General features: G+C 45.7%; 1 protein-coding gene across 13 annotated transcripts in view; it reads left to right on the forward strand.

The window, feature by feature from the left end:
- The first annotated feature begins 1,139 nt into the window (after positions 1-1,139).
- The window catches only part of CELF4 (CUGBP Elav-like family member 4), an 870,333-nt gene continuing 854,865 nt past the window's right edge, over positions 1,140-16,607 (forward strand). For 12 of the 13 annotated variants that reach the window (XR_012084591.2, XR_013540995.1, XM_072992989.2 and 9 more), the window contains exon 1: positions 1,140-1,773. Coding sequence is in view for 10 of the 13 variants with exons in the window: in XM_072992989.2 (XP_072849090.1) it covers positions 1,494-1,773 (280 nt within the window). In the remaining 3 variants the exon portion in view is untranslated. Of the gene's footprint in view, positions 1,774-3,062; positions 3,173-16,607 lie in introns of those variants that run through there. The other variant, XM_020796452.3, reaches the window with a different exon arrangement.

Genomic DNA, 16,607 nt, shown 5'->3' on the forward strand with positions numbered 1-16,607 from the left:
ATACACACCCCATCCCTCTCTTTCCTGCCACCCCGAAGGTCCACAGCCTGCCCTGCCTAGAAGAAGAGATGGTATAGGAACCACCGGGGGGGGGAGGTGAAAGGGAATAAAATATATCTATAAACCCCCCCACCCCCACCAGTGGTCAAGAAGGCACCCAGACAGAATGGCAAAGAAACACAGACACATAGAGAGAAAACTGCAGACACCGATAATAAGTTACAATCACCACTGTCACTATCATAACACCATCACGACAAGCAAAACACCTCGGTTCTCCAGGGCTGCTCCATATCTGTAGTTCTTTATTTAGCAGTGTTTTTTTTTTTGAGGGGGGGAAGGGAGAGAGAGATTAGGGGGGAAGAGAAAAGGGGGAAAAGAAATCTTTATTGTCATTTCCCCCCAAAATTTTGGGTTTTTTTTTCCAGTGCCAAGACCTTGCGGTCCTCCAGATTTATTTGGGCTCTGTCTCTCTCTCTGTCTGTCTGTCTGTCTCTCTGTCTTCTTCCTCCTCCTCCTCCTCCTCCTCTCTCTGGCTTTCTCTGCCTCCGCTCTCAGACAAAAGGCGTTCTCTTTTTCCTAGCCATGGCTGGGAGGAAAAGTCGAGATGGTTGGATTTGCAGAAGCAAAGAAGAGAGGGGGGGAAGGGGAGGGGGGGAAATATATATATATAGATATATACATATTGAGATATGTAGATATTGCAAAAGGTGGGGAGGGAAAGAGGGTCCCCGCTCCGGCAAAAGAAGGAAAAGAAGGAATGGGGGTGGAGGATGGGGGGGGGAAGAGAGAAAGAGCCCCAAATCATTGGGGCTTTCGCCAAAGGCAAGCGCTCCCCCCTTGGCTCAGAAACCACAATAGCTATGGACTCTCTCTGCCTTTCTCTCGCGCTAAGAACCATGCGCCGGGCGCTATTTATAGCCAAGGCAAAGGAGTGGAATCTACCACTGGGCAGGCAGACGGGGGGTGGGTGGGGGGCGGGTGGGGTGGGGGCCACGGGGGAGGAGGGGGTGGGATGGGAAGGCAAGGCAAGGCAGCGGGGGCCCCTCCGGACCCCCCTCCGCCCCTTCCTCCCCCCCCCCGGCCTCCCCCCCTCCGCCTCCGCGCGCGCGCCCCTCCCCTCCCTCCCACCCCCCCACCCCCCCCCAGTCTCGCCGGCGTTTTGAACCGGCCCAACCTGTTTAAACGGAAAGCACAGGGATCTTCCTTGTTCAATGTATTAAAAAAATCAGTTGAGACCCAGAGAGCGAGGGAGCGAGAGCGAGAAAGAGAGAGAGAGAGAGAGAGGAGAGGGGGGGGGGAGAAGGAGGGAGGAGTGTGTGTGAGAGTGAGTGTGTGTGTGAGAGAGAGAGAGTGAGTGTGTGTGTGTGTGTGTGACACAGAGAGAGAGGGAGTGTGTGAGCGAGCGAGAGCGAGAGGGAGAGAGGAACCGAGGAAGCGAGAGCGAGAGAGGGGGGGTGGGAAAAAAAAGGAAAAAAAGAAGATTTTTCTCTATGTATATAAAGATGGCCACGTTAGCAAACGGACAAGCAGACAATTCCAGCCTCAGTAGCAACCACACTAACCCCAACACCAACGGGCACATGAACGGATTAAATCACAGTCCAGGGAACGCCGCCACCATCCCCATGAAAGACCATGATGCCATCAAGCTCTTCATTGGACAGATCCCTCGCAACCTGGACGAGAAGGACCTCAAGCCCCTCTTTGAAGAGTTCGGAAAGATCTACGAACTGACGGTGCTGAAGGACCGCTTCACGGGCATGCACAAAGGTGAGCTCGCCTCCCGAACTTTCCCTCTCGCTGCTGCTGCCGCCGCCGCCGCTTTCCTCCTCGTCGGGGCTGGAAGGAGAGCAGGAGGAGGACGTGGTGGTGGTGGTGGTGGTGTCGGTGGTGGTGGAGGGGCAGATCCTGCTGTGTTGCCTCCAAGAGTGTCAGGGTTGACAGGGGTGGGGGTGGGCGGGGGTGCTGGTGGAGGGGCTGTTCTTGTCTCAATCGGTCGGATCTCCAGTGGCGTGGGGGTGTATGGGGGGAGGTTGAGGGGGGAAGGAAGCACCCAAGACACACACTCTCACACACACACACTCACACACACACACGCAGGCAATACACAGACACACACACACACATACACACACACACGCCCCACGGAGCTAGCAAAAGTCCACGGGTGAGGGGTAGCGGGAAAAGCAGCCGACCAAGGGAGGGACCGCGACCCCCGGGAGTAAGCTTGTCGCTCGCTCGCTCGCTCCGCTCCGCTCCATAGGAAAGGCTGGAAGGAGCTGTCCAGCGGCGGCGGTGCTGAAACGGGGAGCCGCGCGCCGGGCTTGCCGGCGCGGACGCGGGGTTTGGGAGAGGGACGGAGAGGCGAGGGAGCCGAAGGACATCCAGACGGAAGGATGGGGAGAGAGAGGGGAAGGGACCGATCAGAGGAAAAGGAGAGTTCCCCAAAAAGAAAGAAAGAAAGAAAGAAAGAAAGAAAGAAAGAAAGAAAGAAAGAAAGAAAGAAAGAAAGAAAGAAAGAAAGAAAGAAAGAAAGAAAGAAAAATTGAGTGAAGGCAGAGGTGCAGAAGGGGGAAATTGATGCCAGAGGTACCTTTTTGGACAAGAAGGGCAGAGAGGTGGGATCCAGGGCAGGGAAAGCAGGACACCCACATAGAGGAGGGATGGGTGGGTGGAATCACCAAGCCGAGGGGGGGGGGGAGATTTTTAAAGGAAGGTATCCGGACCAAAGTCTGTGGGTGTCTCAACCCTCCACTCCGAGAAGGAGAAAGGAAGACAGCGGGCTGCTGAGCTCGGTCAGGCCATTTGGAAAGGGACCTCGAGGAGTACTTTTGATGTTAGGATAGCGGTGATGATCCCTGTGTGTGTGTGTGTGTGTGTGTGTTTAATGGGGGAGGGGGAGCACAGGACGCTCTGGGGCGGCTGCCTCCTTCCCTTCCCTAGTTCACTTGGGGCGGGAGGGGGGGGTGGGGAGTCGACCAGCCTTCCTTAACCCTCCCTCCCTCCCTCCTCTTCCACACCGGGTTTTTTTCTCTGCGAGGCTTCTCCCCCCCGTAGAGTTCCGAGATAAGAGGGCGAGGGAAGCGTCCGCGTGTCCGCCTGTGTTTGTGTGAAGCCGAAGCAAGTAAGGCTCTCCATCCCTTTTTCAGAGAAAGTGGGACTGAAGCGAGTAAGTTGGAGGGAACTGACGTGCGCGGTGGCTGCGGGAGGGGAGCTACCGAGATAAACTCCGGACGCCCGGGGGGGGGGGACTCAACTTCTCTCCTCTCCTTGCCTGGTCTTCCTTTCTCCCCGGTGCTGTTCCTGTTTCGGTTTCCCCCGTCCGGACCCATAATCCGGAACCACCCCGCCTCTGTCTTGACCAGGTGTAGGGAACTGGGATAAGCGAGACCCCAACCTAAGAAAGAAACATACTTGGAGGGGGAACGGGCAGACCCTTTCCACTCTAAGTTGGGAATCCCGGAGAAAGGAGGGCAAACGGGTGGAAAACTCGTCCCTTCGGTAGCTTGCTGGTCCAGCAACAACTTCTCCAAAAGTTAATTGCACGTTTTGAATTCCCTCTCTTCCCCCCCCCCTACCGCCACCCCCACCCCCACCCCCGGCCACCAATTCACTAGAGGATGGATATGCAAAGAGAAGGTTATTTTTAAAACAGGAAGAGTTGATGTTGCAGGAAACAGAGTCAAGCTAGAGAAATAAAGTATGCGGAGAGGAACCTTAAGGGCGACCATTGAATCTCTCCCTGTCAGGGCCACTTTTTCCACCACGAAAACCAGCTTATTCCTTGCACAAACACCTCTGACCAGGAACATGGAGGGGGTGGGGGGTGGAGGGGGTGGAGGGGGTGGGGGGTCTTTATTTAGGCTTTCTATAGATCATGCTCCGAAACGGGGAGTCCTGAAAACGAGATCCAAAGGGCATCACTTGAACATTGAGTTTCAGTGGCTTTTTTTTGGGGGGGGGGGAGTGTTGGCTTTCCCACACACATACACACACACACAGAAGCAAGAAAAGTTTACCATGCGTTCTGCGGGAAGGCATACTGTACCTCAAGAGAGCCCTTGATATTGAAAAGAACATTGAGTTAGACCGAATGGAAAATGAATCTGGGAAGTGCATGCGCTGGTTTATTTTTAAATCCCGTCTAATTCAGTGTTCCCTTCTCTCTCTTTTTGAATGGAGAAGTCAAACACGTGTGTGCAGGCACCCGCAAGCATTATAATTACACCGAACAGTCTCCAGTATATTTAAAAGCCCTGTAGATATAAAGATTGAGATGTATATATTTTGGTCCAGGCTTTGTTAGCCAGGAGCTAGGCTTTTGAACTGGAAGCAGGGTTGTGGATTTGTTGATGTTGTCTTGCAGTTTTCGCTTTGGCTATTCTGTTCTGTGCTTCGTATAAACCTCCCAGACCTCTAGGGAGAGGATGTGCTAGATAAATAAACTGAACTAAATTATATTGGCTATGTGCAGATCTAGAAGATCTGAGCTCCTTGCTATACAATAAAGTGTATCTCTGCACTGATCCATAGAGAAGGGTTTACCTTGCTAGGGCTAGGTCTCGCCTTTGATATACCTACAACTTCTCCAGATCTTCCTGTAATTCAAGCGGAATCATAGACTATCCAGATGCGCGCACACACACACACACACACACACACACACACACACACACACACACACACACACACACACAGGAAAGTCTGTTAAAGCTGGGAGGGAAACAGAGAGGATCTAACCAATATTCTTATGGCATGATTTGTGGATTTACTGTGTTTTCCAAGGCTGACCCCCTTGGCCTTCAGTAGCCCCCCCCCCCAAAAAAAAACCCCTTATAGAAATATGTCTCAGGCTAACTTCTTGCCCTTCTAAGGAGGATCTGCATGCCACTGCTGAATTACTTAAAAGTCAGGAAGCATGACAGGGCTTAGAGGAACAGGGGGTTATATCTGGCTTATAATTTCACCTCCCTCCCCTATTCCTGTTTGCAAAGGTCTTCACATCACAGACTAGTGCAAAAGGAAAGCAAAAGAACGAAAGACATCAAGATTGCATTTCTGTCTCTCTTTGATGGCCAGAGCTTAAGACTAGTCATTCAATGTGTACTCTGTACAGTAGAAGCAAAGATGTTTTCTTTAGGTGACTCATTACCAACACATACCTTGTGGCAGTTTTTGCTCAGAGACCTAACACAGGTATGCGTCTCACTGAGTAGCTTAAATGCTGATCGTAGCCACTGAAGTAGCTTTGAAAAATGATTAGACTACGATAAGTCATAAATTAAGAGTTACAAGGAACTGTATTGAATTTCATTTAATTCTGTCAGGATGCAATTGTGTGTGTGTGTGTGTGTGTGTGTTTGTGTATGTGTGTGGTTGTGTGTGTGGTTTTGTGTGTGTGTGTGTTACATGTTGTTGGTTGTGGTGATGGGATGTTGCTTGATATGGTGATGATGATAATGATGATGACCGTATAACCAGGAGACGTCACATACTTTTTAAAGGCCACAATCCTGTCTACCGTTATCTAGGGAAAAAAAAACCACACTGAATTCAATAAAACTTTTTTAAAAAAATGTTGAGATGCATAGTCTTGTACCATAAGTATAATGAACAAGAGAGAAACAGCCGTAAGAAATGCAAATATCTTAAGAAAAACTCTGTACCTTACAAATGCAAATTTGTCATCCAGATTAAAGAAGGTACAAGATCTAGTAGAAGTCTTGATAAATGATATCTAGATATATACTTTCCTGGTTCAGCTAAGGTTTGGGTTTTTTTTTTTTCTTTGAAGGGGGGGTCCTTTATTCTGTTATTTTGCTTTGTTTCAAAGGAGTAGGGGAAGGCTTGACAACAAATATGGTCTCATCTGGAGTTTTGTTCACAGTTACTTAAAGCGTTGAGGATCAGAAACCTGGACACTGCAAATCCTTTCCTCCCCATTCTTAAAACACACACAATAATGTGCACAGAGTTAATGAATCAGACAACCTAATAGTTTATTAATGCACAATTTCCCCCCCCCACTCCAATTTTGGCTTGTGGTAGGGTCTGTTCAAGGTCCGAGCCACTCAGAACTATTAAAAGTAGAGTTATCAGGAAAGCCATATTATTTTCTGTGGTCTTTGGAAATCCTGTCATACCAACCAAGTGGCCTTTAGGCCTGCTATTTATAAAAGGGAGGAAACCAAAACACAGGACGGTCCCAAGTGTATTTGAGATTTCCTCCCCTGCACATCCATGCTTGTTCCACACCCAAGGACCGCAGTGAGTCTTCGGTGCCAGCTTGTCATGATCTTCTTCATGCGGATGCCAGGCAAGATCTGGTAGTCCGAAGTAGCAAAACAAACAGTGGCTTTAAATGGCAAGACTTGCGAGAGGGATTGTCAGCAAGAGGCATCTGTTACTCTTAAAAAAACCCCGAAAAACCAACAGCACCTCCTTTCAAACCTCATCGGAGCAATGCAGCTCAAGCAAAAGTTCCTCCAGCCATCTCCAAAGCAGTGAGACGTGGTTCTCCTTCCCCATAAAACACCAGACCCGAGAAACTGAATAAATAAATGTAGCCAGAAAGAAGGGATAGAAATGGAGTCGGGGAACAGTTGGTTTCAACTGTTGGCTGCATCTTTTCTGGGAAAAACAGGTCATTTTCAGACTTCAAAACACCTGGACTCGTAACTCTACAAATTACCCCATTCATGATAGTCTCTTTTATTAGCGAGAAGCCAGAGTGGGAGAGACAGATGTGAATTGAAGCTTTCTTCAACCCCGGTGCAATATCAGTTTTCAGGTTAGCTGTGAGATTTAGAAGTGCAATGATTGTTAAATTAAGATGCACCGTACGGCACGATAAAAAAAGACTCGGGGAAATGAAAACGTACTCGGAAAGGGACACGGCTAAATACAGGTGTTGAATAAATGCCTCCATAATTGAAACGTGAGGCTTGTGTGACTGAAAGCAACATCATTAGCCTTTAAGGGGGGTGGTGGTGGTAATCCAGGGGAACGCATACACATGCACTTACACAGCAGGGCCAAAGTGGGGGGGGGGGGATTCTAAATGAATCCAGAAGATCTAGCCGTTAAACCAACAAAATATAGTAGGTTCATTTTAAGACCAAAACAAAAATAATCTTTTATTCTCCGTGGAATATTTATGAAAAGAGTGTGGATTTTGAAATCCCTGAATGAACTGCTTCTGTGCCTTGACTTGCTAAGGACGGGTCCTGTTTTTTGGTGAGATGATTATTGATCATCCTTCTCCCTTACTCCTCTGAGAATCTCTCTAGAGAATCCCGTTCTCACAGCACCTCCTGGCTGCTTGCTAAGTTGAGGGTGTAATGAATGGCTACTCCATGTTTTATCTTGGAATAATCGACTAGGGTGCTACTTTCCAAGATCCACTGTTGAAAAGAGGGTGTGGGGAGAGAGAAAACATGGGTTCTTTCAGGTATTTTCTGTGGACTTTATACCCTAAGGGTGCTTTTATTTTTATTAATTTTTTCCCTTTTTTTGAGGTGGGGAGGCTCACAGATAAAACATTTAAATTCTTTGTGTCGCTCCTACAATAACTTACAGTACAATGCCTCGCAGTGCTCTGAGGGAGACCGGTATTTGGGAAAAGATGGGCTTCCCTTGTTTCTTTGTAAGCGAAATTGACAGAACAGCATGGCTACACCAGAGAAAAGAGGCAACCGGACAATAGCCCTCTTATACCTGGAGGGGAACCAAAGAAAATGGAAGCATTCAAGGTGTTGGGTGGCAGGAATAACAAGGGATGACAAGTCTGATTGCAGGAATAAATGCTTTGGCACATAATTATGGGAGCAATTGGGTGCAGACAGAAGGCCTTTCATGGGAGCTGACATGTATGTTGAGGGAGCTCCTGTTTTCGTACAAATCCTTCCAGTTAGGATCAGCAGGGAGGCCATTCTCTAGATGCATTTCTTCAAGAGCAGCAGCATCTTGGGGCAGCGAGCAGGGATATTTTGGGGGCGACTGCCCTCTTTCTCCAGAAAGCTCAATGCAGTGCCCTCTGCAGACACTCCATCTTATTAGAAATCTAATATACCGCTGGACAATTTTGTAGTACAACAAAGCCTGGATCGTTCGAACAATAGTTAAGCTTGAGGTTATTGATTTAAGACTATAGTTGTGGTGTGTGTTTTTGTTTAAAGAAAAAAATGCTGCAAGGAGGAGAGAGGGAAGGTGCAGAATAAGCGCAGAAGGTCTCAGATGCTTTTCAGTAACTGACTCCGAATGGCCATCATTTCTGAGAAGCAGTAACTCGGCCACTGTGGAGATGGGATGGGCATGTTTTTGTTGAGTGCAGCAAAAAAGTTGTTACCACCTGCTCTATACTCCCTTGGGAACTGGGTGTGGCACTCAGACAAAGCGAAGGTCTTGGAGTGTTTGGAAGAATCCACTGAGGACTCCTTGCTATAGGATAACATTGAATATTTCCCAGTAAAAAAGGTGGGTTCTAAGTAATGGTGTAGAGGGAGGCGTGGCTGCATTTGTTTCCGTTTTTACGTAGAATCATAGAAAAGTGAAGTTGGAAGGGGCCTACAAGGCCATCAAGTCCAACCCCCTGCTCAATGCAGGAATACGATTAAAACATATCTGCCAGGTGATTATCCAATATTTTGTGTGTTTGATAAAGGCTTCTGGCTTTCTCCACCCAAGTTGACAATGTCTGGCAACTCCGGGGGGGGGGGTGGAGGAAGAGAATCAGTTCCTAATGAACCATTTAACTAATCTTCTAGGGCAGGGGCTTTAAACTCAATTTACCTGGGAGCCGCTAGAGGCAGAGTCTGGGTGAGGCTGGGCCGCATCAGATTTTCCGCCAAGCGGAGCAAGAGCCCAAGGAAGCCGCCCAAGGAGTTTCCTTAGCCGACAGACAGGTGGGCTGGCTGGCAGGCTGCAGTTCTGGATGGAGGGTGCAAGAGGTGCTGTCTTGGGAGAGAGCCGGCGAGCGAGGCAAGGCTTTTTTAAAAACTCTTGACAGCAGAGGATGTGTACGCGCTTTGGCAGGGGCAGGCAAGGTGAGGGCCACCATCTGGGGGGCCGCAAATGGCCCCCAGGCCGCATGTTTGAGACCCCTGTTCTAGGGAATCCAAATTCGTTGACTTCTATCCAGCATTGACTCCTGAGTTATGTAGTTTATTCTTATATATTTGAAGAAAAGCACAAATTTTATCCAATTTCATTGCTGACCATAATCCTTTATTGTGTAAAGAGATGCAAGATGTAGCTGCCTTCGGGGGGGGGGGAACCTCCATTCCTTACCATCCCTTCCTAACTCTGGTTTAATTTAACTATGGAGACACAAACACGGTAGCCCAGCCTTACTGAAGGTTTGTGTAGAGATGTGTAGACATCCTTCACTTCAGGGCAGGTGATCAGATGGTGGCTGTTAGCACAACAGTGAGGATCGGGGTGGTCACACTGACCATTGATGGAAAGCTATCATGTCAGTGATAAATCAAGAAATCCCAGCTCACCATGTCCTCAGAGAAATCCTAGAGAATGGCTATAAATGCCATGCCGTGTGCGTGTGATGCCATAATTCATTAAAAAATTGTAAACATTCTTCAACTCACTCTTGCGATGACATCACTTCCTCATTCATCCTTCTAATGGCCTGTCTGTTTTTATCCTTAGTCGCTAACAAGCTTGCAATACTCTGGGATTTTCAACTCCCCCCCCCTTTTCAAACAGATAATAACTTTTAGTCCTTAGTTCTTTGGGTCGGGTGCTTTATTCTTTGCCTTGTTCTGTGACCTTATTTAGGAGTTTTCCTCCTTTCTCCAAAATCTTAGCCTTCCATTCAGTCAGCGTTCTTCTGGCTGTCAGTTATGCAGTTGACTTCATGTAATTGACTCAGAACACCTTCGAACAAAGAAAATCAAACTCTAGTAGAATCTAGGCCACCCATTTGTTAAAAAAAAAATCTACCGTTAAAGGCCTTGCTTATATTATTGTTATGTGTTTAAAACTTGACGGTGGTCCAGAAGTTAGAAACAGTTGCACTTTTGTCCGGTCCTGTCCTTTCCAAGAGATATTTTAACCTAGCTTAAGCAGTCAAATCCAACTTGGGTTTCACCTCGAGAAAGAAAAGGACTGAAAGGGTAAGAGAAAATCGGTGCTATTAGATGGTTTGTTAATTGGCGTAGCTGTTTAGACTGAAAGTTGCATGTTAAGGTTTTTGCAGTGGGCTGACGTTGCCAGTTGTCTTATTGAAGTCATTTCTCATCTGATTTCTGTAGCCTTACAAACATGATACTAAATGTTGTCAGGAGCGTGTGTGTGTGTGTGTGTGTGTGTGTGTGTGTGTGTGTGTGTGTGTGTGTGTGTGTGTGTGTGTGTGTGTGTGTTCCCAGACACCTCCTCCCCCAAATGGTGTTTAGTTTGCTCTTTGCCGCAGTATTTGACATCAACTAAAAAAAATGTGTGATTTTGGACTTTGCATCTGTTGTCTGGTGCCACTGCCGGGATACACCTTGCAGGACCATGTGATTTTTGTTGTGCATCCATTAAACACAACGGGCATCTTCCCTGGGAAGAGAGAAGGACAGAAGTCTTCTTATTGCTCCTTCTTAAAATAAAGACAGATGACAACTCAAAGCCTCTTGAATAAAGTGCCCGACCGTATGGTGCAGCTAAAAATAAATCATAATCACCCAGCAAAATGAATGGCGAGACATATAGATATAGACATTGTGTTTGGTTTGTCAAGACAGAGCAGCCAAAATTATTGATCAAGGCAAGTGAGGAGAGGGGCTTGGAAATGGTAATGAACTGGACTCTGATGAGATTTTAATTGACAATGACTCCCATGGACCAGCTTTGGGCAGTGCACGTGACTGACCACAACGTAACTTTATTGCAAGATGCTCGCCTTTAATTAATTGTCTCCTTTGTTAAGACTGACTACAGATCAAAGGTTTTAAGGATGCTTAGCAGGATCTTAGTAACAAAGCCTTCAGATGCATTAGAAATATCCGACAGCTCAGCCAATGAGCCGTACCAATTTCGATCTACCTTCGTGTTGTGTGTTTATTCTTCACTCCCAGTTGAGTGTGGACAAACTTTGCTTAAACGTTCACCGTTCCCCAGAATAGCAAGGAAACACTTAGGTGGGTTTGTGGGTGGTTTCAAGTTCCCAGGATAAAAACTCCACCCCATCCCCAAAAATCTCAACATGAGACAGAAACAGCAGAAATGAAACAAATATGTTGTTTTCAAAGAACCAGCATTATTTAAATCTATAAACTGTGTTTGTGTTATACCTTTACTTTCATAAGCCTTTAGTGACTCATTGGAACTTTAGATCCAACCCATGTAAGTTTACGCCAGTGATATTTACATATATGAATTAGGTAAAAATGCATACAAAAAAAAATTCAGTTCTTTTGTAAAAGGCATTATACACAGTAATAATTTACATTATACATTATCTGTGTATAATTTACATTATTCACAGATGCCAGCATTTCTATTTCTTAAATAGAAATGCTGGCATCTGTAAACAAAATTCCAGGAACACGATACAGTTTATGAAATAAGTAAGTATGCATTTTACCTGAAATTTCTAGGTATAATATATATAACCAGTTGATGCTTTACATGTATTTATTTAGTGCATCTACATAGGAAATACATCACTATAGATGTACATTGTTAGATTCCAGAAAAATGTAGAGATAAGGTAGTGTTCCCCAATCCTCACATGTTTTCTTTAAAAAGAGCAAAGGTATCTTATAGACCCTTTAAGACTACTAAATATTGATATGGCCTTTCTCCTCTTTAAGGAGCAAAAGTCCTCTGAGGTAAGATATGAATGGCCTGGCAGAAATTCTTCAGAATTTGCACAATGGAGGCATTTGGCACAATCTGGAAGTATAGCTTGTGGTAAAGAGGGATTTGGGAATAAAGTCTCCCACCCAATGATTCTGCAGGGCTATTACAAGTACACAACATTTAGAGAGAAAATATATAGAGGACAGCCGTTTATCAGAGCAACAGAGTGTGCTTTTACAGGGCTCCTCAGGAGGAAGCTCACCCCCTCTGACCACAATGCAGCTTACCCTCAAGCAAACAGATGTAGGCACACAGCTTTGACATCCAAGGTTTAAAAAGTGGTTGTCGTACCTCAGTGCGGTTTGGGATATTTATAGTGTACATCTGGGACTGCCAACATTCATGCCCAAATGGCAACAGCCGTCCGGATCTGACAATCCTATGATACGTAAAGCACGATATGTGAATAATGACTTAAGTTTGGAAGTATTTTTTTTTTAATCGTTTTCACAACACCTTCATAAGTGTTGAAAGTGCAGCCTTCAATCATGAATGAGTCTGAATTTAATGTCATCTTGGTAGTGCCTTTCTTATCCGCGTGCCAACCAAGAACGCACTGTTCACTGTAGCTATATGTTTTGTCAATTATTTTGCTGTACACTATTTCTTAATCCTCTATGGTTATCTTTTAACATAATCATGGCTATTTCAGTCCGTAACTCCTCCTCTTCCTTGGTCCCCCATGGTTGGGGGAATGCAGGAAGGGAACTCTGTTTTTCTGATAATTTTCACAAAAGCTTCAACTGTGTAGCTGGGGGAAAGAAAAAGAAAACCTGGTTTTGAGTCCATAATTGGCATCTGTAGAGATATAAAAATGTAAATACACAGAGTATGTGTTTCTGCCCATAAAATATTTAATAACATCTTTTCAAACGAGCATGGCTACTGTTCCATGTGTGCTGCATTCCAGGTTAAGGAATATATAAGTGGGTTGATCGCTTCGCTCATTCCCAAAGTGGACATTTTTTTTAGCCTTAGCGCTATACAAAAGTGGCAGGTGATGCGGAGGCTACGGGGAAACCTTACATGGCGAGTCGAATGTGATACGTAGCTGTTTGTTCATTATCCTAATTTAATGATACAGTCACACCTAATTAATCCATGTCTGGTTTCCTTGTGCATTGCGTCTGGGAGAAAAAGAATAATTTCAAAGCGACTCTGGTCAGTTGCACAACGCCGTGGCTATTTGAACCTTTGCAAACGGTATTCTTCAAGAGCGTATCTGTGCTGCCGTTGCGTACCGTCTGAGGTTCGACTGTGATTTCAAACACAGGAAAGTCACCCTCCCTCCCCCCTGTGTGCGTGTGTGTGTTTCTTTCTCAATGAACACAGATACACTTAGGATGCATAGGTGCACATGGAAGAAACAAACAAAAAAAAGGCTTGGCTAGGCACATAAATCGTTGTTCCTGTCCTTTGCTACAGAGTGGCACAAAAATGTCCACCCTGCCTGTCAAAGATGTACTAAGTTTCTCAGTTCCTTTCCGTCTCGTTCTTACAGAGCAGCATTTGAAGCAGTTTTCAGGTAATGATAAGTGCCTGATAATCCATGCATTTCTAACCTGGAAGTTGATCAGCAAATGAGCGATCACTTGGGGGGTCCGTAGGAATCTCTTGATGAAGTTTGCCCATTGTGCCCAAGCTTGAACGGACTGTTCTGTTGTCTTCAGAGCAAGACGGGGAGAAAGAACCTAAGTGGGAGTTTGGGAATAAGAAAGGCGAAGTTACTGGCTGAGAAATCCTGGAAGGGGTAAGGCAATAAGGAGTACCCACAACAGGAATAGCCCCAGGGTGATAAATATATTGGTACTTCTTCAAGGAGCTGAGAGTTTTTTTTGTCGGGAGCGAGCAAGTCCCAGAGGTCATTGCCTAGCTATTTATTATTCATGGCATCAATAGTTTGGTTGACCAGCCTCACCAGCGCATGTGTATAGAGTGACTGCTGACGGTAAGGTTTGGGAGGCACGGGGCTGAGAATTTACAAAATGGCCCACATGTAATATTAATCACATCGATTGCTTCTAATAATATGATAAAGTAAAGATGTCTCAAAGTGCTGCTCGGGAGGGATGATTCTGCTCATGCTGGAAACTTTGAGAAAGCAAACATACCGAAACCTCTCGCTTCTGATCAGGCATACTAACCTCATACCTATAACAAGCAAAAGGCAAGTTTCTCCTCCCCCCCCCCCTTGCTTTTTTGGGGATTGTAGGCAATGGTGTAGTGTCATGTTTCATCTCAGGCACTGGAGGATGATGTCAGTTTGAACTCTGCCTAGGTGAAACAGCAGGCATTTTTGTGGAGTTGTGAGTGAAAATAAGCAAATTCTGGCCTCCTTGACACCCCCCCCACACACACACACACCATAATGCAAGCTGAGGTGTGGGAAGCAGAATGGGAATATAATACAGCCCAAATGCCTGATCCCAAATTGATGGCATTTACAGGCAAACCTTTTATATACTTCATAGTTTCAGAGAACATCTGTAGCTTCTACTCTCCATAAGGCTGTCGGTTTTCAACGGTTATCAAGGCTGTAAGTTTGGAATGGTTATGTGAGGTATTATTTATGGGGGAAAAGAACGTTTTATGAAATGCAACCTGACAATCCCAGTATAAGGAGGCTCACTTCCTTTACAAAATACTTTACAAACTTCTCTAGCAATCTACTTGTCTATAAACATGTCCTTTTCCTCACCCGGGTGTACCTCGAACCGTCTCCTCCCGGTTGTCCTGCATGGTTCATTTGGTGTCTTACCCTAGATTGTCTGCTCTTGTGGTACCTCAGTCGCTTGCGAGACAGCGTTCCTGATTCGCTCTACTTGCGGTACATAGCTTTTGTATTGCATCTCACATAATCATCAAGGGCAACCAGCCTGCCTATTGTTACTACTGTTTTTGTTGTTGGTGTTGCCGCTAGTGGTGATTTGGTTACAAGTGTGAGATTTGCTTGTTCTGCAGAGGTTTGATTGCTTTGTAAAAGCATTTAGGTGACCATGTCCGGTGGGTAGGGAGTCAATGGCTGGGCAAGAAGAATCATGAATTCTTCCAGCTCTTTTTTTTTTGCTGTGCTGCTGTATCTTTGCACACAGAACTTGGGGGGGGGGGCAGGGGGCAATGCTTTGTTTGACTACAACTCCCATAAAGCTTTGGGGGCACACAAAAGTACATTTTTCAAGTTCTCGGCAGGAGACGGATCAACGGCAAATAGGAAGGACATTCAATGAAAGGGAGGAAAGACTGTTACTTTCCTTCAAAATTATATCGTTCCAACATTTTTATGTCAATGTCACCATTTGGATTGCTCAGCAGATGAATACACATGTCAGATCTCCCTGCAAGGAAAATGAGAACAGTTTCAGATTTGAGAGATGGAGAAACTACTAGACAGTTTGGGCTCTAGAGGAGCTGTGGCATGAGAAAGTGACAAGGTACAGGAGTCTGGTGGGTAGAGTTTGTCCTGGATTGGTCTTGAGAACATGAGAAGAACTGGAGATCCGTGTAAACATACTGTATTACGTTTCTGGCTCAGGTCGAAGTCCTATGTTGTCCAGCATCTTTATTTCCTACAGTAAGCAGCCACAGAAGGGAGAATTTTGAGTCATCCCAATGCTATTGGACTTTATCTGTCATGAGCCCAACCTAGAGATGTTAATCCCCTCTTATTTCACACCCTAGGCAAGGGTAAGGAATTTCAAGATGATAGCAAGAACAAGGCTCAGTGGAAAAGGGCAAAATTTGGCACGAAATACCACTCGTTGTACACAATTTTACCATTTGCACAATTCTGCAAATTGAAGCAGAGTGGGTAGCTGTTGTTTTAATTAAGATTTTGAAGCACTAGATGTGTTCTGGGTGTCTTTCTTAAACAGCACTCGGTCCTTCTGTGCATGTGTGCATGTGTGTGTGTGTGTTGCTTCTCAAAGAGAAAGGGTGTTACTGAGATTTTGCAAAAAATTGCACCAGAGATGGAGGGCAGGGGAAGTGGAATCTTTAAATGCCTCGTGGAGGTGTCTCACTAGTCTGAGAAAGTCAAAATATTTGCAAATGTAGAATTTCTGAAGCCCTTCCCTTCATCTTTCATATGGAAAGCCTTCAAGAACCCCATGATGATAGGTATGTCCGTGCGGCATTGCAGCAACTGGCATTCAGAGGCAAGCTGCCTCTGATCCCGGTAGAAGACAGACTTCAAAACTAGCAGCCCCCTTACCCTCCCAAAATGTCTTCATGGGGGGGGGAGAGAACACTGTTCGGCTGGTGCAGCAAAACCAACAGAGCGGCACCGAGCTTGACTGCACTTTCAAGACTGCATGAGGCGGCATTCAGTGGCATTTCTGCATTTTTCTCAAGGTGCCACCTCGGTGGCTTGACACATTTACACGAAAGTATTTGGGGGCTTTAATTTATTTATCTACCTAATAAAATGAGGAAACTATCAGCCGATGAGTCAGACAGTATGTGGGACAAGTTTCTATATTGCCGGGACTCCTAGAGTAAAAATGGAAAAAAGAGAAAGAGATCCGTAAATGCATAAAAATGTGTGTGTTACTAAAAATACATACACAAATGTCTTTTTAAGAGAGAGAGAGAGAAATAGACGACCCTTTCTGTAAGAGATAAGAGGAAGACATCTCCCACAAAGATGCTACGGGTGTGCAAGACGTGCAGCAAAAATAATGTTCATGTCCTAATGCTCCATGCACACGTACCCATGCTTGGACTGTTAGCAGATCAGTCACCTG

This window comes from Pogona vitticeps, chromosome 2 (assembly GCF_051106095.1).
Source record: "Pogona vitticeps strain Pit_001003342236 chromosome 2, PviZW2.1, whole genome shotgun sequence".
Classification (NCBI taxonomy): Eukaryota; Metazoa; Chordata; class Lepidosauria; order Squamata; family Agamidae; genus Pogona; species Pogona vitticeps.